The sequence below is a fragment of the Hydra vulgaris genome, chromosome 13 (assembly GCF_038396675.1).
Source record: "Hydra vulgaris chromosome 13, alternate assembly HydraT2T_AEP".
Lineage (NCBI taxonomy): Eukaryota > Metazoa > Cnidaria > Hydrozoa > Anthoathecata > Hydridae > Hydra > Hydra vulgaris.
This window is the reverse complement of record NC_088932.1, coordinates 23,153,749-23,180,074: the sequence shown is the minus strand read 5'-3', so window position 1 is coordinate 23,180,074 and position 26,326 is coordinate 23,153,749. Positions and strand designations below refer to the sequence as shown.

General features: G+C 28.3%; 1 protein-coding gene across 1 annotated transcript; it reads left to right on the top strand.

Annotated features, from left to right (window-relative positions):
• The first annotated feature begins 21,441 nt into the window (after window positions 1–21,441).
• LOC136089739 (E3 SUMO-protein ligase ZBED1-like) lies at window positions 21,442–23,487 on the top strand. The gene has a single exon (XM_065815819.1). It carries the CDS (start codon window positions 21,442–21,444, stop codon window positions 23,485–23,487), a length of 2,046 nt encoding a protein of 681 aa, XP_065671891.1.
• Window positions 23,488–26,326: the final 2,839 nt, after the last annotated feature.

Sequence of the window (26,326 nt, the reverse complement as noted above, 5' to 3'; positions counted from 1 at the left end):
GAATTTTTTTTTTTTTCGTGACAAAGTAACCAATTGAGACGAAGCTATTTTACAATAAAAATAAAATAAAAGATGATTTTTAGCAACACGGCAATATAAAACAAACATTTACTGCATTATCAAGTTTATTTACTTAATATTTAATTAAAAGTTAGAGAATGTAACCTTGTTACCAATTGTAACCGATTAAGACGTAACATAACTTTAAAATGTTATAGGGGAAACATAAATCTGCCTATTTTTTAGTATATTTTATATTTCTCTGTATCTATGTAAGTATTCTTTCTTAGAAAAAATAACGGACTAGAAAAAACAAATAAATTCCTTGTGAAAGTAGTTGAAAAAATGATGATGTTTTTCCATATTTCATTGTGTAAAGTGTAATACCACTTTTTAAAGGTATGTGAATAAATATATATATATATATATATATATATATATATATATGTATATATATATATATATATATATATATATATATATATATATATATATATATATATATATATATATATATATATATATATATATATATATATATATATATATATATATATATATACGAAAGTTAATAAATTAATCAAAAGTATTAAAAAAAGTTGATTTCCTTCTGGACAAAACAAGTGCAACTCGACAAAATGTTAACTAAGCTGTATTTCGCTATTAACATTTCGTGGCGAATCCTTTGTTGTTGATCACAACCTTGCATCTTCGAGGCATAGATTCGATCAGGTGATCAATGAAACTTTGTGGAATCGCTGCCCAGGCCTTTTGGATTTGTTCAAACAGTTGATCCTTATTACGAACACCTTCACGATTAATTCTGTGGTTGAAGATCTCTGACAGGTTCTCAATAGCGTTGAGATCCGAAGATTGAGGCGGCCAATCCATCACCGATTGGTGGTTGTCTTGAAACCACTGCTTGACTACTTTTGATACTAACAATCCTGCTTCAACAGCACATCGTCTGATTGTTCGGTCCGATACAGGCAGCTCAAATTGCTTTTATATCTCGACTGATGATATCCAGGGATCCTTCTTGACGGATCTGACGATCATAGAATCCTCTCTAGAAGTGGTGGAACGCGTTCTTCCACCTTTGTTATCTGCTGCCAACTTCCCCGCAGAACGATATTTGGAACATATTTTTGATACGGTCCATTTTTTCATGCGATATTTATCACAAATACTTTTTTGTGACATTCCACTTACGTAATCGCCAATAATTTTCTTTCTTAGTTCCAATCCAAGACTGTCGGGAGCCATTTTTGCACTTGAAGTCATAAAAATAATAAAAATAAATAATCATGCTTCTCAAGGCTTACCGTGTTACATTTACCTTGTGATGATACAATAATGCTCTGTGGAACACAACGTCTTGGTTGGATGTGGACTGTATTGATGTAATGAAGCACTTGTTGTATTTCACTTCTTCTATTGATGTTCTTCAATAAAACACTTAGATAAAACTCACTTCGATAAACTGTTTTGATAATACTGACTGATTGACTTCCATATACTGACTGAATAACATGTTGATTTACATGTCTCTTATATAGCAAAATGAACCTGTGTGAACCTGTTCTGGAAGATTCTAGATGCTTCTTTTCGATGCTTCTGGAAGCTTCTGGATGCGTCTGGATGCTTCTGAATGTTTCTGGATATTTCTGGATGCTACTGGATGCATCCAGATGCTTCTTCTGGAAACTTCTGGAAGCTTCTGCATGATTCTAGAAACTTCTAGATACTTCCTTTAATTAATAAAAATCTTCCGTGATGTTGACATGGACCAGACTTAAGAAAATGAAACAAACCAAAAAAGTTGCACTTGTTTTGTCCGCTGCAAAATAGCACTTGTCAACGAAATTCTGCCTGTGTGCTGTCACCTGTCAGCTGATTGCTCATTTCATGGCATGCTGTGACTCCAGACTCCTGAACTGTTTGCTGTGGTAGTATAATGCGTTTTACTTTTAAGACATGTAAAATTAGGAACACTTTTTAGCATTTTTTGATGTTGGTTGCAAATGTTTTGCCCAATACTGTATATATATATATATATATATATATATATATATATATATATATATATATATATATATATATATATATATATATATATATATATATATATATATATATATATATATATATATATATATATATATATATATATATATATATATATATATATATATATATATATATATATATATGTTTATATATATTTATATATATATATATTTAAATAATTAATATAGAGTAAAATATACTGATTGACATTGCTTCAATTTTTTATACAAGATTGTGCATTTATTATTTTTGTGCATTAAGGTAAAAATAACTTTGTGCATTGTAGTCTAGATTCTTTTTAAATTAAAAATAATTGATGTAAATAAATATTGTTTAATATTTTTGATAAATGACTAATGTATGTAAACATATAAAAAGATATGGATTTTATTGATAATAGTTAAATTGAAATAGATAATATTAGGCTCAACAAAGTTATTAATGTAAATGCTTATAGGCAACTTAAAAATAGTTGTCACATGAAAAAAATAGATCTAGGCAGGATGAAATTGATCATTATTGAAATATTAGAAATGTTGCTCGGCGAGCAGAAAACTTGACAGAATTCAGTGTCAAGTAGTGTTAATGTCTGTTAATTTGATTTTACTTTAGAACAAAGCAAAGTATTAGTTTAACTATTCAAAGTATCAATTAACACTTTTAAATTTAAATAGTTTTAACTTTTTTTATAATTTCTATCATAATTATGTTCTTTTTTTCATTTTTTCTTTTTTTAGTTTGTCTTCCCTTTGTCATCTCTTGATTAGTTAGCTTACTGTTGAAACATGGTTTTAGTTTTGTAAATTTAGTATGATGTGAAATTTGCTCTATTACTCATTAGTCAACAGTTACAGAGAAGCTGGAGCTTAATGCTGGAAATTAGCTTTTAATCATGGTAAAAATAATTTTGTTTACTGGTAACATAAAAAAACAAGTTACTACTATTGATTCCGTGTTTTTTTTTACTTTTGTTAACATGCTGCTTTGGAAACACTTTCTTTCTCTCCCTCTCTCTCTTAGATGAGCGGGAGATTCAATAAAACTTATGTAATTACTGAGCTCTTACGTATTTCTTAATATCACAATTGATAATGACCATTTCTAAGAAATATTTTACGAGTTGCTTGCTGTTTTATGGTATAACTGTTTAAATTGTTTAACTATAATTGTCTCTCGATTGTTTAATTATTGTAGTAAATAAATTCTTTTTAGCCCAAGTATTTAAGTTAATAAAATATCTTATTAAGTTGTGGTGTTATTTGCCAGTGTTACTACATTGTGTTGTCTATCCTTTTTATAATCTTTTTTAAATATTCTGTCGACACAGAATATATCTTTTCTGTTATTACTATCCTAATCCTACTAACAATAAAATGCAAATAGTACTTTTGTAAAAAAAAATTGTAATTTTTTTTTTAATTTCTTTTTTTTAGGTATTTGCAGGCCTTACTTGAATTTTCTTTTTCTGGTACTTGTGTTGTGACAGATTTTAAAAAGAACTCAACTGATGTTAATGCGGTCTTTATGTCGTTAACTATAAGCAATGACGTTGCTGGTAGGCAGTCAAAGTTAAAATATTTATAGATAAATTTTTATTTAATTTTTTAGATAAAATATCAAGTTATTAATGTGTTTTTATTGTTATTAATGATTTAATAACTCATACCCCGTATTACGGGTTGCTTACTGCTAGTCATTATCATTATGTTATGAATTCATAATAGTTATTAAAATTGTATTGAATATTCCCTGGTTATCGTGTTTTAAAGGTGTTTAAATGCGAGTTTGATACTCATTAGGCATCGTATTGTATACCTGTCTTTATACGCATCTGATGTCTAATTTTAATGCGCGTTCGACACAATAAAATGGCTAACATATATGCGTAAATAACGCGTATTCTGGAAAGTTTTAAATGCGCATGTACTACCAGGAAAATATCGTATTGAATAGTCTCTGTTTATCGTGTTTTATACGTGTTTACAAGAGTTTCAAATGCGAGCTTGATACTCAGTAGGCGTCGTATTGTATACTTGTCTTTATACGCATCTGATGCGTATTTCTAATGCGTGTTCGATACAATAAAATGGCTAACATACATACCACAACGGTACGAAGTTAAACGAGTTTCTAATGCGCATTTACAACTAAATTTGCCGACTGGGAAGTTATGGTATATATTTAGTTAGTATAAATTTAGAGCATTTATTTCCTTGAGTAACGGCTCGGCACTTTCGTATCTATTTGCGCCCAAAACTTATCTACTTGCTTGCTTTTGTTTTGTATAAATAATTTTTAGGAAAGATGAATGATTGTTTGCCCAAGCAATATTACTAGTTATTATAATAGTTAATATGACTATATATAAATGAAAAGTATAAATTTTTTAAACATAAATTATTTAGATGTTTGTCTTGTAGATAATCTCCAGAGTCTTTGAAATTTTGTTCTGACTAGCTTTATTTGGCTTTTCCAATTTAAATGCTCATAGAAAATTATTCCTAGTATTTTCATTGAAAAAACTCTTTTTATTTTAATATTGTTAATTGTTTAGTTAGATAATTTAAGTTGAAGGTTCTCGGATTTAGATGGCTTAGCAAACAAAATATATTTCGTTTTTTCAATATTTAATGAAAGTTTATTTGTTATAAACCACTCATTAAGATATATTAATTCTGTGTTTACAATATAAAAAATATTTTTAAAATTTGAGTCAGAAAAGAAAACATTTGTGTCATCAGCAAAAATAATATAATTAAGTATTTTTGAAGACAAATAATTATCATTAATATAAATTAAAAACAGCAGGGGTCAAAGTATTCTTCCTTGGGGAACGCCGCAATTTATTGATTCAAATGGGGAACATGTTAAGTCATATGGTACTCCTTGTTTACGACTTTTTAAATAACATTGCAGCCACTTTAAGTTAGAGTGAACTACTCAATAATTGCGTAGTTTATAAATAAGAATCTTGTGGTTGACAGTATCAAATGCTTTTAATAGATCAAAAAAAAATTCCGAGTGTGTAACTGTCGTTATCAAAACCATTTAAAATTTGGTTGGCAAGATCAAATACTGCATGTTCCGTGGAATGGTTGTTGAGAAAACCAAACTGCTTATGATAAAGAATGTTATTTTTTTCAAGATAATTGTACAGTCTATTGTGCATAATACGCTCTAGTATTTTGGAAAAACAAGAAAGTACGGAAATTAGTCTGTAGTTAGATTTTATTGAGTCATCACCGCCTTTGTATATCGGAATTATTTTTGTTAATTTTAGTTGGTCAGGAAAAATGTCGTTTTTTAGGGAAAGATTAAAAATTTTAAAAAGAAGTTTCTCTATAATATCTGAGACCGGTTTTACAACATCAGGGTTAACTTCATCCAGAACCGCACTTGTATTTGTTATCAGCATACTAATTGCTAGTCGAAATTCATCAATTAAAAGCTCTGACTCCTCCATGAAGGAGTCAGATTTTTTCAAAAAAGATTTAAATGATTTTTTTCCCTCAGGAATTGCACCGCCAAGCTTTTTTCCTACATTTATAAAAAAGCTATTTAATGTTTCAGCAATTTCTTTATTAACAAAAGCATCTCCTCTATTACCATCTCTTTGCAATCTTTTTGGAAGATTATCACTTTTCACAATTCCAACTCCTTTTTTTTTTTTTTTTTTTTTTTTGCTTTAAATTTTCACAACTACATATTAATTACAAATTTTTTACACTGCATTATTATAAAGAAACTGTACTTCCTAAACAAACAAAAAAAAATACATTTTACAAAATACCGTTAAGTATAGGAAGCAATAATTAGGTATGCTATGACTTGATAAGAAGAGTTTTGTTGTTGTAGGGAACTCGTAGAAGACTGAGATTAGTCTTATCATCGAGAACCTTGAGGTATTGCGTACAGCACACATATAAACAATGTGATTCTCATTAAAGAAATGTTTTACATGTTATTATTGCAAACTTTTTTTTCTTTTCTTTTTAAATGAACTATGTTTTGTGTTAGTGTTGAGGTTTATAATAATAATACTAGCTTTATTTGTTAAACAAAAATTTACATTTTCCATACGTATTTGATTGCTGATTATATTAATTTGAGCGTAAATTTTGATTTACCATCAGAACTAGAACATTTCTAGGTAATTATCCATATTAAGAACATGATTTTTGAGTTTCGACTTTAAATACTCCTTTTATTCCTTTTTTTTTATTTTTAACTCCTGTTATTTCTTTAATTACATTCCATGTTTTCCTTGCATTTCCAAATGTTTTATTAAGTAACGAAGAGTAGTTATTATTTTTGGATTGCTTTTTTAACTTTTCAAAAGAATTTTTATATTTTTTGTATTTTATTTTTGTAGTTTGTTTTTTTTTAAATTTTTGGTAAAGTTTTTGTTTCCTTTTTGACGACTTAATGAGTCCTCTCGTCATCCACGGACTTAACAAATTTTTAGAATTAACAATTTTTTTTAATTTTGGAAAGGCCTTTTCGTATTGTCTTGTAAACATGCGAATAAAAAAATTGTAGCCATCATTAAGGTGGTAGACTGCTAAAAAAAAAATTTAAAAATCTGACATTATTCCAATTGATTTTCTCATTTTAAACACGATAAATAGGATTAAAAAAAAAAAAAATTTTTTTTTTTTTCCTCTTTCTAATTTTTGGGCAAATTTAAGTGTTTTTAGGCCTAAAAAGTGCAAAGTTCTTGGAAAAGATATCTCAAAAAGTAAAATATATCAAGTCTCAAAATTTTACAGTTGTGTACCTTTTAAGTAGATAAATGTCCTGAGATAAACAAAAAATTTGAATCTTTTTCAATTTCGATGCACCATAAGCTTTTTCTATGCGTCTAAATTTAGGCCAAATTCCTGACCCCAAAACAGCCCAAAAAATTTAATTTTAATTTTTATCCAAAATTTCTTTATCTCAGGACATAAAGCTCATAAAAATGAACATCTGTACAAAATTTCAAATCAATTGAACAAATACAGCTCCCGCAATCTTATCCAGAATATGAAAAACTTTACAACAGAGAAAAATGCAAATAAAACTTTATATTTTGAAAATACAAATATATTAACACTTGAAAACAGGTTAAACCCCCCCCCCCCTTTTCATATAATGTTCCTTCTTCATCATTGTGCTTATCATCAAACCCCTTCCTTGTTGCTCTAAGCTTTTTTCTTTGTTTTTTAAACTTTTCAGATGATTTTATGTCCATAAGCTTTTCACGTAGCACATCACTATTTTGAAAACCGTTTTTAGTAAAATGTCCTGGTAAAATTCCTAAACTGTGAAGAACATCTATCATACCAGTTTTACCATCATTAAACTGTATGACAGCAGATGCAACACTAATTTCAAGTGTTGACCTACCCACGTACACATTTTTTGGGCATTTTGTCCAAATTACATTATTGAGCGATTCATTTGCATTCTGTGTTTCTCCATCAAGACATCTTTTTAATAACTTGTTTGCACCAAGATCTTTGTGTGAAAAAATAGGTTTTATAATTTCACAAACAGCTTCTGGAATGTTTATACTGTTTTTATAAGTCAAAGTTTGATTAATCTTGTCCCTTTGATATTAACACCACGAATCGCTAGTACGAGGACAATACTTATGGCGTTCTTCATCGCTGCTGCATTCAGAACAGTGATGAATTAGTCCTGCTATGGATTTTTTCATGCCATACAAATTCCCTTTGTTTTGTCGTATACTCATTCCATAATAGTTTTGCAATGTATTAATGACTTTATCTGTCATCCTTCCTTTTCCAGTAAGTCTTTTACCATCTTTTAAAACTTTTCCCTTGTACAATACTTTAAGAGAGCGTAAACGAGACCCAACTCTTTTTTGAACATGACTGACACATTCACTTTTTTCAATTTTATACCCTGGGTAAACATTATTACTTTCTATATTTTGGTAAGACTTACTGTCACCATCACCACAGTATTTTGTATAACGCAGTTTGTTAAAAACAGTTGATCGTTTAAATATTTGCAATGCCCCAATAGCTTCCATTGCACCTGCACTACCTTTGTGATTAATTGGGCAAATATGTGATTCTACCCAGTCATTGTATCCCGGTATATCTTTGTTTCTCTGCCAATATTGGCAACTTTTACAATCCTTTATGAGAGTTTGAGTGTCAACACACTTCCCATTACTAATAGCTGTAACAACACCGTTCAGCGAGAAAAAAACCGCGTCGCTGCCACGTTCCATCAACACTTACAGTAACATTTTTTATATCAGGGTCACCAATAGTAGACTCACTTGTACGTTGTGCTTGTGCAGCTGCTCGCTTCATTGAATCTTGGGCAACTTTGATATAAGACGAATGCAATTTATAGACAATGTTATTGTATGTTTTTTTTTGCATTGGTGGTGGACTGTTTATTATGTTACAAAAACTTTCCATTGCAGCATAACCTTTTCCAATTTCTCTGAAAGCTACACACATTCTGATATTAATGTCAAACGATTTCATGCCTTGTGTTTCATTATCACTGTTTTTTTCAATTTTTTTTGAGGTAAAAAACTCATTTTGCCATTGACATTTTTTTGCAGTGCAAGACAAAACAAGTTGATGTGAAAATCCTTTCTTTCTTGATAAATCATTATTCAATTTTATTAAAGATTGGCATTTTGGACAAGAACCAACAAGATTTAAAATTGAACTCAAGACATCAGAATTAAATATAATGTAACATTCAGGATTACTATCTTGACTAATACTTGGAGTATCAGAAGTAGGTAAATTTAACTTTTCAGCAGATGCTGATTTGCTTGAAGAAGTATTTGTTAGAGATGTATTATTTGATGTATTATTTGAACTTGAAGTTGTATATTCAGAAGTCAAGTGAATTTTATTCGCAAGTAATCTATAACATTTACGTTTTTTGCTTTTAGACTTATTTCTTCTTTCTGCAGAACCCATGTTGATAGTATGCACTTTTATCGAGTTAATATATAGTAATAAACCAATTCAACAACGTTGTTCTTTCACACCATGTCATTTAAACATAGAAAAACAAAAAACAAAGAAGTAGCTATTGGTTTGAGTGCTTAGATTTTGTAAAATTTAGTTAAAATTGCCTTATTTTGACGTTGCTAGGGGAAGCAAAATCACCCTACTAAGTTTAAACTGTTTTTTTAGGCCTTTTTATGTTTTTTTGTAAAATAATATGTATGTTTTTAAAAACAGCAATAGTTAAAGTTTTTAACTAATCAACTTTTGAAAAACTACTTTTTTCAATGTTTTTTAGCAGTCTACCACCTTAACGTCATTGCAATCAGTCAATAGTTCCCAGTTTACTTTATGTAAGAGGTCACGAAACGTGGCGTTTGATTCATTATTTATTTTCCTTACGTATACCGTTTTTGTTTTTATTTTATTCTCAAGGGTTGCAGAATTTATTATCAGAAAAACTGGAAAGTGCTCAGTTAAATCTGTTTTAATAATACCACTTTGGATATTAGTCCTTGTGTAATTATTAGTAATAATATTATCGGTAATAGATGCAGTTGTTTTAGTGACACGTGTTGGCTTATTAATCATGGGAAAAACGCTGTATTGCAAAAGTGTATTTATAATGGTTGGTCTATATATTGGTCTATATATGGTCTATATATTGGTCTATATATTGGTCTATTTACGGTCTATATACAAAAGTGTATTTATAATGGCGGTCTATATATTGCAGTTATGAATGTATTTTTATTTGTTTTATTAATAATTTCAATAGTTAATGACTCACAATCAGCGTCATTTACTTTGAGGTTTTCAACATGTTTTAAAACCAATGAGTTTTGGACGATACGCCCCCGCCATCGCCGTTTTCTCTTGGTTAATGAATGGGTTTATATCCTGATAGTTGAAAGTTAGAATTTATCGCGTCTCGATGGCACCAAGTTTCTGTCAGACAGATAATACTAAACTTGTTACTTATATTATTTAACATCAATTTTATGTTTTCAAAGTTTTTATTTATGCTTCTGATGTTTATATGTAATAATGAAAAAAAAGATGATGAAGAATTAAAAACATGTTTAACATCGTCAAAATTGTAATAAGTCTTATCTACTAAAACTTCGTCAAAAAAGTTCATGTTTTTATCATCGTCATTAATTCGGTTTAGTGCGTTTTTCATTTCTGATATGTCAAAAACATTAAAACTGTTGGCTTCCGTCATTTTAACAATAAAAAATAAGAATATTATTTAAGACAAAAAAATATAATAAATAAATATACTTTAAGCATTCTTATGTGATTTTTTAAAATCTTTAACTACTAATTTATCATAAATAACAATAGAATATTTACCGTTATTCCTATGAGTTCGCATTTCTTCAAAGAGATTTTTCCGTATGGTTAGGAGTAGTCCTCATTTATAAATATTCACGATCCTTTTAACTTTTTTGAATTCTCTAATATACTAATTTTATCTTTATAGTTCAGGAATTTTATCACGATTGATCTAGGTTAGCCCAGTTTTTCCGGTTCTATGTGCCCTTTCAATAACTACGCCACTTAGATTTAGATTGTTTTCAAAGATATTAAGAATTTTTTCTTCAGATACATTCCAACTTTCATTTTCGCTTTCTGCTATTCCTTCAAGACGCAAATTATTTCTTCTCAGTCGATCTTCCAGTTGTCGCAGCTTATTTTTTTCTTCCGCATTAAATGCTACTTTTGTAACAATTTTTTCTTCAATTTTATTGATTTTTTCTTCCTGTGTATCTTGTGCAAAAGTGATACTGCTTTCGATATCTTTTTGAGTGTGTTCTTATTTTGAGACTCTGTCATTTAATTTTCCCATTTCAAATTTCCTTAAATTATTTTCAGTTTGCAAAGCTTTCCATCAATTCTGTCATTTGCAATTTTTAAATTTCCACTTATAAGTTTAAGAATGTCTTTTTGTTGTTTCTTAAACATCTCAGAGAATATTTCACGAACTAATTTCACAGATATTTCTGGAGCTTCTGTGTTTGATTGCGTTTCGTTTTTATCAGTATTTTTATTTTTATCCATTTTATTATTTTTATTTATAATGTAAGTTTTTTTACTTTCGAAAGTAAGTTATGTAAAAGAAAATTACATCAAAAAGTAATTTACTTTCACATGTAAAAATAAGTCACATGAAAAAGTTGTTTACTTTTACATTTGAAAGTTAATTACTTTTGAAAATTACATTATATAATATAAAAGTCAAACTGTAATTTGCATTTACCTATAAAAGTAACTAATTAAATAAAAATTATATTAAAAAGTAACTTGCATATAAAAGTAAATTACATAAAAGTAATATGCTACCAAATGTAAATTAAATTTACAAATAGAATAATATTTTTTTTAAGTAGGAATTTTTTATATTAAAAGTAATTACAAATCTTTATTAAAAATAAATTATATAAAATAATATTTAAATTACATAAGCTTACAAAACCCTCTCTAGTTCCGGTCTAGTTCCGTCTCAAAAATGTTCACTTTCTGGCCGACCATTCGAAAGGTCTGGAATTTAGACAAAGCCGAAATAAGGCAGTTCGCAGAAGGCGCATACACCCATAGAGGACACAAAAAGGGCAGTTTATTTGAAAGGAAAATAATTGGCATAATAGTTAGTTCCTTTTACTAAGTATTTTGCGTAAATGGATTTATTATTTAAAAACTAAGGAGAGAAAGTTTAAACCTATCTTAAATTATGGGGGCTATAACACCATGTCCTTAAGATTAAGGAGCCCTGAACTTTTTAAAAGAACACTTTATTTTGTAAATATTTTTTGCCACTTTGATACGAAAAATATCCACCTGCTCAAGAATATCCTTTAAAAGGTGGATATTTTTGCCACTTTTATACGAAGAATATCCACCTGCTCAAGGCTCTAAAAGTCTTGGTTTAAACAACTATGGTACTTCTATATGGGCATACAAAATTTAGAACTTTTCTCTTAAATATCTATATCTGCGTGTAGTAACAGTGGCCTAGATACCGTAAGGCCGGTATAAGCAAAACGTACTGTCCGACAAGCAACTGAACCTAGAGCCGCAAGGTCTTGTTTCAGAGAAACAGAAATTAGGCACCTTCGCCACGAAGGTGTCTACTGATCAAAAATACTTTCCTACGCCACTGTGTAATACACGTATAACCCGAGCTGTAGCTAAGCAATAATTTATACGTAGTTTAAGAAATAATCTTAATCTACGCATCCAGTGATTGGAGTCTGGAAAAAAAAATCCTAAAACATTTACCCTCCCTACCCCAAATGTGAGAGCAACAAGTTATTAACTTTTATTTTTTATTTTCTTACACTAAATTTAAGGCAACAGGTTTTAAAATTCAAAATTCAAAGGTTGTGATTATATAAAGTTTACACCCAAACCGAATAAGGTGGTTGTTTCAACATTTTTCTAAACATTCTAATGTGATATAAACAAGAACTTAAGTTTAGCACATAAGTATGTTTTATTTACCAAAAGTATATTTATAAACCAAAATCATTGGTTTTTCATAACTATAATAATATTACATCACAAAATTTATATTAATATATTCATATTAAGTTGACATCATTATATTATTGGTTAACATAAAGTCTTTAAACGAGTTTAATATGATTTTTAACAACACATTAAAAGACCTCATTTATACGTAACTATTTATAAATATAATACTATTAGTTAAAAATGCTGTAGATTAAGTAATTCTAATCCGTTCGGTGATAAAAGGAATCGCCGCATTTTTAAATTATGAAACCTTTTTACATTTCTTTTCACGTGGTATAATAACACGCAATACTTGTATTTAAATCAATTTAAAACTAAATCTTGTATTTTGTTTAATTTATATTTTTATGGATTTTATTTTTTAAACCAATTTATTTATATCTTAAAAAAATAAAATTGTTCAAAATTTCTGTTATTTATGCAATATTTCGTCTATTTTAGTATGTTTTTTTAAAAAAGGATTTCTCTTTTTCTAAAATAACAAACTAAAACTTGGTGTTTCAGCAACACATATATTGATTTTTTAGACATATTCCCAAAAAATACAAAACTATAATTGTCAACTAAAATAAGCTTATTAAACTCAAACTTAGGAAAAACATATGATCATCAATTTTTAATGACAAGTTTTTAATGACCTTATTATGTACGGATATTTAGGGGCTTGGCAATAAGACTTTTTTAGTCTTCTTCTTGCCCCCGCCATTCGTATATTTTACAAAAGAAAAGCAATAATTTGTAACAGCAAATTTAGAAAAATAAAAAATTTTAAAATTAAAAATCAACCACTGCATTAAAAAATGTCTTTATGTAATAAAAAAAAAACAAAAATCAATGACGAAATAAAATTTGAAAAAAAAAATTGGTTTGATAATTATCAAATTAATAATAATAAAAATAATAATAATTTGAACAATGTTATAATACTGTTTGAATAATACAAATGATCTTGTAGGCTAAAGTCATTTAAAAACTAAAAACTTGAAATAAATGAAAACTTTTTTTTCTTCATCGTTATTCTTTAACAAATTTTAAGTCCGCGTCATTTGATTATTAATTCACGAAATAAAAGTTAAATTAACTAACTCTCCGTACTTTTGAATGAGGAATAGAATTTGATTGTTAGACGAATTTATAAATTAATTAAAGATAATACTTTAAATCCCCTAAATGATTGGGGAGGTTGCTCAAAATTTATATGGTCATAGTTTTTGAGCACTAAGAGATTATTGCATGACATTAGAGACATATTAATGAACTTAAATTTAGTTTAAAATGATAAAAAATGTACCTATATATAAATGTTATAAACTCATTGCATTCACTCTAATGGCATGAAATGCTATAAGTGGGAGAGAAAATTGCGATGAAATTCGAAGTTAACATTTTAGGGGTTTATTGTTGACAGACTCCAATTATCGCAATACTTTTGAAAAGCTTTATATAAACATGAATATATAAATGTTTGGAGTTAGCTCCATGTCGTTACTTAAAGTTAAATTCGCAAACAAAAACAAAAAGCTTCCTTCGGGCCTGATTGTAAATGTGATTGAAATCTGGTTGTTTACATACTGTGATTTGCATTTTTGTTAACTTTTTTACTTTAAATTTTTTACTTTAAAATTTAAAGTAAAAAAAGTAACAAAAGTTTACTAAAATAAAAAGAATTTGAAGTTATTTCATCTGTATGATAAAATAACATCAAAATACTTTTCTTCACAATCGACCATAAAATTTAAAATTTGAAAGCGTGCCTTTTTAAACCATCCTTCTAAATTCGCTATATTAAATAAATTAAAATAAGTGGTTGTTGTGGTTATGAAAAGTAACCATGAGCGAGATCTCGTCTCGCTCTCATTTCTCGTGAGAAATGGGACTTCTCTTGAGAAACTAGAAATAGAAAATTCTCGCGAGAAGTAGAACGAGACTTAAATATTATATTATTTTCCAAATTAAAAATTGTTATAATTTACAAAAGGCTTAATAATTTGTTTTTTTAATTAATTAATATTTTGACTCCGTGATTTTAATTAGATTTTTAATTAAATTTTTTAATTAGATTTAAAAAAAAATCTAATTAAAAAATTTTAATTAGATTTTAAATATTTTTAATTAGATTTTAAATATTTTTAATTAGATTTTAAATATTTTTAATTAGATTTTAAATACAAAAACTTTTTGTATAAAATGGTGCACTTTCGACTTAATTTCATTAGTTTAACAGTGGAATTCAACTTGACACATATTGTTCATATTGAAAAGAAATATTCTTGCCTCATTTCAACGATCAAAAATGTCACCAAGAAAAAACAAAATCTGGAGATATTTTCAAAAAACAAGTGACGGTGCTGAATGCAAGGCGTGCAAAAAGTCTTTGAAAACAAAAGATGGAAACACAAGCAGATTTCATCGTCACCTCAAAAAAAAACACAGCCAAGATTACGTTGAGTATTCTAAAAAAACTGACGATTCTCATCTTCCTCCTCCTAAGAAGAAACAACGAACCATGGTCGAAATGCTTGAAACAAAGTCCAAATATGACAAAGACAATTCCATTCAAAAACAGTTTGACTCTGCAATGCTGGATTACTTTTGCACTGATCTGGCATCCTTTTCAGCAGTCGAAGGAAGAGGTTTGAAGAAATTGTTTGACATTGCAAACCCTAAACTGAGCCTTCATCACAGAACAACATATTCAAGAAAGCTTTCAATTCGGTCAAGAGAAGTTCAAGCTGGAATGAAGAGCATAATAACGGAGATTACGCTAAATCTAAAAAGTGCTGCATTTACTTCTGACTTTTGGACTTCTAGAGCTCAGGACAGCTACATCTCTTGGACTTTTTATGCTATTAACAAAAATTGGAGACAACATCACTGGACACCCCATGTCCAACAGTTCCCAGGCAGACACACAGGTATCTTAATTGAAGAAACGCTGGATTCTTTCTTAGAAGAACTAAATTTGCCTGTTGATTTGCTAATGTACTGCGTGAACGACCAGGCAAAAAACATGAAACTTGCAGTCAAATTGTCAAAGCGCTTTATCCAATACTTGTGCAACAATCATATTTTGCAATGTGCAGTTCGAGACTCATTTGGAATGACTGCTGGAATGGATGATGCGTTGCAAACATGCAAAGATTTGGCTTCTTTAACTCACCTGTCAACAGTTGCAGCTGAGTTGCTTGAATCAGAATCAGACGCTCAAGGAATCAATTTTAGACAGTTACGCCAATCTGTTGACACAAGATGGAATAGTGAACTGGATTGCATGGCTTCTGTCCTACATCTAAAGAGTGCAATTATCAGCTTATGTGCAAATGAAGATATTTTTTCTTCAAAGACCATTAGTGCATCACAGTGGAAATCAATTGAGGGAGCAGTAGAAATTTTGGCACCATTAAAGAAGCTACAGAAACGTGGTCGGCTGAGTCTATTCCAACAATTAACACTGTCGCCGATTCTCTTTATTTAATCCATGACAAAATTGATCAATTTATTGAGACGGATGGAAAAATTGCCTACGGTGTCTTGTATGCAAAAAACTTGAAAAGCTGCATTGAGAAAAGATTTCCTCTTTGTCACACTGGAAACTTATTGAGTGCTGCAGCAAACTACTTAAATCCTGCTTTAAAGGGACTTTACTTGAAGCTCTTAAAAAAATTTCAAACAACAAAAGACAGGTTAAGGATAATGTTGAGTGCCAACCTGTTGCCAGAGTCCTTTCAGCAGATTTGTCCCCTAATTCAAAACTGAAGCGCAAGTTAAACGTCAGACTTGAAACACAAGAGCCAACATCTGAACTGAATCCTATTTTGAGCGAAATGTGCCAGTATGAATATCTCCCTGATGCCAAAAAAGACTTTCCAATTCTTGATTGGTGGAAATCAAACACATTGCCAGAACTCTCTTCATTAGCTAGACAAATTTTAGCTATTCCAGAAAGTTCAACTAAATCAGAGAGAGTTTTTAGCTCAGGTGGAAATGTCGTCCGATTATCCAGACACAACTTACACCCAGAAAAAGTAGAACAAATCATCTTAATCAGAGAAAACATTGTCTTGTTGGAAAAGTTTGGCAAAAAAATTCTGAAATAATATTTGAAAAAGTTGTTTACATTTGACAAATGTCATTTGTGTCTATTTGTCAAAACAATGTTTAGATTTTTTTTTTTTTTACTTGGATTTTAATAAATTTGTTTTCAAAAATTGCTAACTTTCTCGTCTTATTCTCGGTCTCACGAGAAGTACTAACTTCTCGTCTCGGTCTCGTCTCGGTTTGAAAAAACCTAGTCTCGCTCATGGTTAATGAAAAGTTATAAACTTTTTTTAAGTTAATTACTTTTACTTTTATTTTTTTAACTTTGTTATTATAATTTTTCAATTAATCTTGATGTTATTTACACCAGTTATTTAAAAGTTTATTTAAAAGACTGTCTGGTTTATTGTTCTTGCTTTGGAAATGGCAATTTTATTCTAAGTTTTGCATTTAGGCTTTTTTTATTTAGCTTTTTTTATTTAAATACTAATCTAACCAAAATGAAAGTTTTTTCTGGAAATGACTAACTAGAATAATTGTTTGATAATAGAATAATAAAGGAATAATTGTTGTCTGGAATAGACTAATTGAATTTAGTTTATTTCAGACAACAGTTTTAGGAATAGCTATTAATAAATTTAAAAAAAAAAAAATTTTCATTTCTGTTAGAGTTGCTATTACGACCAGAGCCTTCCCGAATGCGGGATGAAAGGGATATCCACCCCTCCCATCCTTCCTGTTGTTAAATATGCATTTGAGCTAACACATTTGTACATTTGGCAAGTTTTGAAGTATAGCTGGCAAATGTCAAATATCGAGAACGTTTTTGTGTGTGTGTGTGTGTGTGTGTGTGTGTTGAAATGAAATTTCAACTAGAAATTTCATTTCAACTAATGAAAGACCTCTTCGGGACGGCCCTGACAACAACCACGCTGAATTAGAGAAGCGAAAAGCCGCAGCATTGCTACAAGTATGCCCGGCTTCTTTACGGTAAATTTTATTCAGGGCCACTAACCTATTTGGCTCAAGACAAAAAAATTAATACTAAAGCAAATAAACCAAAAAAATGTCTTTTCAAACATTTTTTGCAAAGAACCTTTCTTTCTAAAAAGTTACAAAGCCCAACTTTAAAGAAAAACAAAATATTAGAGAAAAAAATAAGGCAACACACCCCTTGAATAGGAAACAAATTTAACACGCATGTTCATCGGGACTACACAAGTGATGTCAAGATAAAGTAAAATCAAAGTAAAGTCTGAAAGATCAAGTAAAATCAAAAAAAAAGAGAGAGATTCAAAGAAGTAGAGTTCTCCAGTTGGCTCTGAAAACAATTTTAAGATGTACTTTTAATATATTTACACAAATACTGGAAGTTTCAGAGCTCTAGCTAGTCTGGAAGGTAGTGAAAAATCAATCGCAAGATTCCGGGACAACTGATAGCCGACAAACAACTTGTGAAGTCAAACTAACGTTTGAAAAAAAATTACAAATTTATTCTAAAGCACTATTTTAATTGCATAAGATTTTATTTCTCTAATTTTCTTTGTGCGGGTTGGACACCAACGCAACAAAATGGAGGTTATTAGGGTTTCCACAACCTATAGTAAAAGATTGAACAGCTTTTTTAACCATCTTTTTTCAAATAGATTATATATGATAAAACGCAATAAAAGATGATATCTGGAAAACACTCCTTTAATCATATAAATTAAGGTTGTTCACGAAAGCAAATGTTGAATTTTCGATAAAAAAAAAAGTTTTCGAAACTCTATTTTTGTTTCGGTAAGTTCGAAATAATTTCAAACTAATTAATTTTGTATCGAAACGATTTTTTCATTTCGAAATTGTAAAATTTGCTTCGAAATATTATTTTGATTTCGAAATTCTGAAAATATTACCGAAACAATTTTTCACTTTCGAAGTTGTAAAATTTCTTTCGAAATAATTTTGCGATTTCGAAATTCTGAAAATATTACCGAAACAATTTTTCACTTTCGAAGTTGTAAAATTTGTTTCGAAATATTTTTGCAATTTCGAAACTCTGAAAATATTACCGAAACAATTTTTCACCTTCGAAATTCTAAAATTTGCTTCGAAATAATTTTTCGATTTCGAAGTTCTAAAAATAACATCGAAACAATTTTTAACTTTCGGAATTCTAAAATTTGCTTCGAAATATGTTTGAGATTTCGAAATTCTAAAAATTATAGCGAAACAATTTTTCACTTTCGAAATTCTAAAATTTGCTTCGAAATGTTTTTGCAGGGATTAGATTAGAACCCCAACGGTTCTTTTGCAGGGATTAGAAACCTCAGGATAAGATAGGGGGTTGATATTTTGTGACATTTTGTGAAAAAGGGAGGAGGGGGATCTGAAAAGTTTTTTGCGTGACATAATTTGAAAATGACCCCTTACATTTACACGGTGAAATGTTTTATATAAAATATTAGCTCTCTCAAAATTAATAAAACCTACCTATAGCAAAAGCTACTTAAGTGTTTTTGTTTACAATTTAAATTGTAAATTTAAATTGTAAACGTATAATTTTTAAAATTTTTACTTATTCACTTATTCATGTTTTTACTTATTAATTATTGAAAAAAGATGCTTAAAAGCATATTCATTCAATATTGAATAAAAAAAATTTGAACTTCTAATTCAAAATAAAATTCAAAACTATATTTGGTTAAACTATATTTAAACTAGTGCACTAGTTACACTAATAACAGCACTAATAACAACTAGCACTAATAACATCACTATAGTGATGTTATTAAAAAGTTCGACTGTCGACTAATATATTTTCAAAAGTCAACCAAAGTCGACTTTTGAACTTATATTAAAATTGTTGAAATTATAGTTTGAACGAATAACACTTTTTTGAAATCGACTAAGTCGAATAAAAGCCGATTTAGTCGAAATGTGAGGGGGGGGGGGGGAAGTAACAAAAGAAATCAAGTAATTTACGTCTGTTTTATATGTTTTTAAATTATACAACTTAAATATTAATGAAACAAAACAATATGAACGCCACGCAGGATAAATTTTGCTAGGTCTAAATGATTTAATATTGTGGAAAAGTCCTTTTGATTTCTTGATAAATTTAAAACAAATATAAATCTAAAATAGTAAAATAAAAATAAATATAAGTTTTAAAACAAACTATTTAGATATGAAGGGTCTCACAATTTAATTATCTTTAGAGCCCTAGTTAAAGAACGGAACGGATCAGCACTGTATATAGTATCGATATTGTATGAAAATCTTTTTTAATAATCACATGCAAAGACTGCAAAAAAAAAAAAAAAAAAAAACACATAACTATACAGTTTTTTAATATGATAATTATTGTCATATGTTATGAAGTTGTTTAATAATGCAGGGCCGTCAGAAGAAATCTTTGGACTATAAAAAGGCAGTTGCCGAAAATCATGCGGAAAAACCATTTTTTGGCGAGCCCTCGTTAAATGATCAGTCGTAAACCCAGAAATACAGAAGCTAACTGACAATATTTTGGATTTAAATTAATTGGGATATCGAAAAAAGAAATTTGTAATTTTGATTATTTATTATTTATAAAAATACTGAAGAAATGAAAAAATAATATAAATAAAATGTTAATATAGTAAAAATAGAGAAAGAGTATACAAAAATAGTGTAAGATGAAAATAATAATATTTTTACAAACACACACCCAATGAATCTTTCCCAACTTCTTTTCAGGCCTGGTTGTTTGTATATTATTTTTTAGATACTATGTCAGAACTAAGGTTCGGCAAGTTACTGACTGTTAACATTACGAATTGTTAACTTAGGCGGTATTTAATTCTAGTTACCATACATAATTACCTGAAGATGTTGTGAAGCTACTTTCAGTGTATTATAAGTTACTCTTGAGTACTTTTAGTTGTTCTCAAGTGACCGCAGATACCGGTACCGGTAACTAAAAGTAATTTTTTTGGAAGTTGCTGAAATCCTCAAACCCTTAATAGAACTTCAAGAGAGTAAACAAAAAACATAGTGCTGGATTAGGAGAGAAGTTGTTGGGATGGAGGGAGATACTATATTTTAATTTTTTAATTTAATATGAAAGGAAGGGGGGCAAATACTATATTCCGGCTCTGAAAAAATTACATTCTATTCAACAGTCATATTTGCTTTTGATAAACAAAAGGAAATTAAAAAAATTTATAATGTTCAATCAAATAAAAAGATATTAGAAATGCATGTAAAAGTACTATTATTCGACTAAATCGACTTTTAGTCGATTAGTAGATAATCCAAAGTCGATTAGATCCGCTATTAGATTTTTCAAAGTCGACTAATTTCGACTAGTAGACTTTTAATCGATTTAGTCAAAGTCGATAGCAATACTAGTTTAAACACTTTTTAATTTTAAATTTGCATAACGTAAGTTTTAAACTTTAGATTTAGAATTTACATAAAAGTTCGTGCGCTTTTCCTAAATGATATAATTATGATGTTTAAAAGTTATAACGTGCAATTCCCTTAGGGCCTCTAACGCAAGTTATGAAATCATTGTTGCAACGTAAACGGCTAATTACTCTCTAGTGATTATTTAGATGAGATTTACAACGATTTCAAACAATTATATTTATACCTTAGCAATCTTTTTGTTACATAACTCTAAAATGTAACTAAAGTTATAATAATCTCCTTAATCACTCGGCAACCTAAGTGAAGTAACATGTGTTACACATTTACTAATAACATAAGATACTAATTTATTAATATTTGTTGTATGCGTACGAGTAAAAAAACTACTTGCTTTTTAGTTTGAATAAACATGTCAAAAACAAATAAATCCGTTATTAAGAAAGGAATAAGAAAACGAAGCTTCGTTTGGACATATTTTGAAAAAGACCAAAAGAATCAAACAAAATGCAATATATGTTATAAGATTCTACCTTACAACAGTTCGACCAGTTCAATGCAATCCCATTTATCAATTGATCATTGCATTAATTCAAAAATATCTAAAAAATCAACAATTTTACTCAACGATGACGATATATCCGATATTGAGAGCGGTAATGAAAATAGTTTTGAAGAGACTGGTCATAAAAAATTAAACAAGTTGTTGATAAACTTTATTGTTGGTACTGATCAGCCGATTTCGATAGTACGTCATCCAGATTTTGTAAATTTAGTTAGTGAGTTAAACAAAAGCTACAAAATGCCATGCATAAATACGGTGAGCAAAAAATTAATTCCATTAATTACGGACAATCTAAGATCAATTTTAATGCTAGAATTGAAGGGATGTCATTTCATTACAATTACTTGTGATGTTTGGTCATCATTGAGTAAAAACAGCTACCTCGGTGTGACTTGTCATTTTATTGACAAAAATATGATTCTGGTTGACCGAAACCTGGATCTTAGGTTTATGTCTGAAGTGAAAACAGCTGAATATTTATTTAATACGTTAAACGAAATCTTCAGTGAATGGTCAATCAGTACTAAGATTTTTGCACTAGTTACTGACTCAGGTGCAAACATTTTCTCTGCAGTAAATAAATTTGATGATAATGTTCTTAAGATTCCATGTGCTGGTCATCGTTTGAATCTTGTGGTTAACGATCTTTTAAACACGAGAGATATAAAAGTAAAAAAATTAAAAAATGGTTCAAAGTGTTACGAAGTAAAGGATTACGACGGTAATGGAAAATTAATTAATAAAGAAATTACAGAAAGTGAAGTTAAAGAAATTGAAAAAATTAACGAAGGCAAATTGGAAATCGCCAAGGTAATTTCATCCTGTAGGCATATTGTTGGTTCATTTAAGCATTCGGAGATGTTACAAAAAAAGTTAAGAGAAGTTCAAGAAACACTTCGATATGAAACTAAAATAAAGTTAGTACAGGATATAGCTATTCGCTGGAATAGCCAATTCGATATGATTGAATCTATATTAACTAATAAAACTGCGTTGGATATGATAAGCATTGAATACCAAAATATAAAAGACTATCTTCCCACTGCTAATGAATTTAAGGTGCTGGAGGATTTATGTGATTTGTTACACCCAATTAAAGAGCTAACAAAACTTTTTAGCGGAAAGAAATATGTTACAGTAACATTTCTGTTTCCAACATTGTATTCTCTACTAAATGGAATACTTGAATCGCAACCCATTTTTACAGAACTAGTTAAGACTTTTCAAAAGGAATTATTAAGGTCTCTAAAAGGACGTTTTAAATACGTTTTTGCTAATGATTTTTTCTTAGCAGCTACTTTTCTTGATTTCAAATTTCGTAAATTTGAGTTTATCAAAAATGATATCGATAGATATGAATGCATTACAAAGGCAAAAATGTTTATAAAAACATTTTATGAAATGCATCTAAAAGAATCCGAAGAAATCGATATAACAATTGAAACAAATTGTTTAAATAACACTTTAAACTCATCAAACAGCTCAACTGACAATACCATAAAAACATTTCAGCAATCGTCAACGCCACCGTTTGCAAATACTACTACTTTCGTTAACAACCAAAGACGAAAGCCAATCAACTTAATTGAACTTGTAACAGATAAATCATGTTGTCATTTAATTGAAAACAATGATAAACTGGAAAAAGAAATAAACGATTACAGTCTGCAATACTTTCAGAGCTACGAAAATAGTGCCATCGAATTTTTCCAAGCTAATCAAAAATTGTTCCCGGTTTTGACACAAATTGCACGGGTAATATTTTCAGTTCCAGCGACATCGGTACCATCAGAATGTTTATTTAGTTCAACCGGTTTAATAGATACGGAGCTACGGAACCGGCTGGCGCCGAGCTTATTGAAGCAGTTGGTTTTTATTAAAGAAAACAAATAATGAAAAACATTTCTTTATCAAATAATGTTAAAAGAGTTCGAATTGAACTGAAACTTGTTTTCACTTATAATTCTTAGTAACTTAAAACACTTGTATTCTTTTTTGTTTATCTGATGAGCTTTTTTACAAACAGATTAATTGAGGACAAGTTGTTTTCTTTCCAGTCTTTATTTTCTTTTCCTGTCTGGAAAATACATCATTCAATCATTGAGCTGCCACCAGGCCAGGTGCTAGTAGGTGTCATGTGGTGGGGTGCAATTAAAATTTTTGCTAAGTAAAAAAAAAGGTCCTTGTTTTTTGAAATTTGAGGACTGACTGGTCTAAAAGGTCTACATTTGCCGGCTTATTTAAAAGGGTAAATTTTTCCGACTAAATGCACAAAAAATGCATTGAGGAGGGAAGGGGTGTGAACAATTTTAAATTTAAGTAATCCTTCCCGGTCACTGAACGGTTTGGAATTTGTAACTAAAGAGACTAATTTCATAGCTTGCAACAGTAGCATTTACTGTTAAGATAGTGCCTCTTTTTAAAAAATCTTGTTGTCCAACGAACTAATTATAAATTTGTTTTTTACCCTAATTCGTTAAGAAACTGGTTAAGGTTTTTAGATTTTTGGAATAATGGTGCCTCTTCAAATTATATTCTTTGCACACTAAAACAGATTCATTACATACTAAGCATACTGGCACCAAATTAAATTTACCAAAATGGTATTATTTTGCTATATATACATATATCTCTATATATAACATATATATATGTATACATATATATATATATATATACATATATATATATATATATATATATATATATATATATATATATATATATATATATATATATATATATATATATATATATATCTTTCTCTCTCTCTCTCTCTCTTCATATATATATGTATATATATATATATATATATATATATATATATATATATATATATATATATATATATATATATATATATATATATATATATATATATATATATATATGTATATGTATATATACATATTAATATATATATATATATATATATATATATATATATATATATATATATATATATATATATATATATATATATATATATATATATATATATGAAATGGCAAAAGCAATTAGTAATTTAAACAATATTATATATATATATATATATATATATATATATATATATATATATATATATATATATATATATATATATATATCAGAGCCGGAACCAGCTTTTTTTGGTCTTTGAGATAGCTAACTTCCAGACATGGAGCAAGCTCCAAACATTTATATATTTATACTTATGTCAAATAAGGATGTTTTGCAAAAAAAATTGCGATGATTGGAGGCTGGAAACTAAAAAGCCCCAAAACTTGTGCCCCCCCTGTCCCAAACGTGAGAGCAACAAATTGATGAAATATTTTTTGTACTATTATTAACTAGACTTATATTAATCAATAAATTTTAAATTTCATAGTAAAATATTTTAGCTTTCAAAAATTATGACCATATAAAGTCAGAACCCCCCTCAAATTGAGGGGATTGTAAAGTTTATATAGTCATTATTTTTGAACGCTGAAAGATAATACTATGAAACTTAAAATTTGTCAATGAATGTATATCTAGTTGAGAATAGTACAAAAAATATTTCTTCAACTTGTTGCTCTCACGTTTGGGGCAGGTGGGGCCACAAATTTTGGGGCTTATTTGTTCCCAGCCTCCAATAATCGCAATTTTTTGCAAAGCATCCTTATTTAATATAAGTATAAACATATAATTGTTTGGCGTTTGCTTCATGTTTGGAAGTTAGCTATCTCAAAGACCAAAAAAAGCTGGTTCCGGCTCTGTATATATATATATATATATATATATATATATATATATATATATATATATATATATATATATATATATTATATATATATATATATATACATATATATATATATATATATACATATATATGTATATATATATATATATATATATATATATATATATATATATATATATATATATATATATATATATATATATATATATATTTATATACATATATTTATATACATATATTTATATATATATATATATATATATATATATATATATATATATTATATATATATATATATATATATATATATATATATATATATATATATATATATATATATATATAATAAAAGGTCTACCTGCTGAAACACCCCGTGGTAAATTATTTAGGCGCCCGGTTATTTTAATATTATTATGCAAATAAAATATAATGTATTAAAATTACTTTTTGGAATAAATTTAACTTTCCAAAATTCTTTTTTCTTTTCTTCCTGAAATTAAATAAACTTTTTAAAATCTAATTTTATTTTCGAAATTAATTTAGGTTATCAAATATTGTTTTGTTTTTTTCGAAATTAATTTCACTTTTCGAAATCCACTTTTTTTTTTCGAAGTTAATTTCACATTTCGAAATTCTTTTTTTTCTTTCGAAATTAGTTTCACTTTTCGAAATCCACTTTTTTTTATCGAAGTTAATTTCACATTTCGAAATTCTGATTTTTCTTTCGAAATTAATTTCGGTTTTCGAAATACACTTTTTTTTTTCGAAGTTAATTTCACTTTTCGAAATTCTGTTTTTTATTTCGAAATTAATTTCACTTTTCGAAGTTCAATTTTTTATTTCGAAATTAATTTAACATTTCGAAATTCCTTTTTTATTTCCGAAATTAATTTGACTAGTTCGATTATTTTCATAAGTTTTTATAGATTTCGAAAAAAAAAAAGTATTTCGATACCGTTTTAATCGAAAATTTTCGAAATTTGCAATTTCGATAATGAACCCTAATAT

Bases quoted from the DNA above. Each gene is read 5' to 3' on its own strand.
- LOC136089739 (XM_065815819.1), top strand. From the start codon at position 21,442: ATGTCAAAAACAAATAAATCCGTTATTAAGAAAGGAATAAGAAAACGA.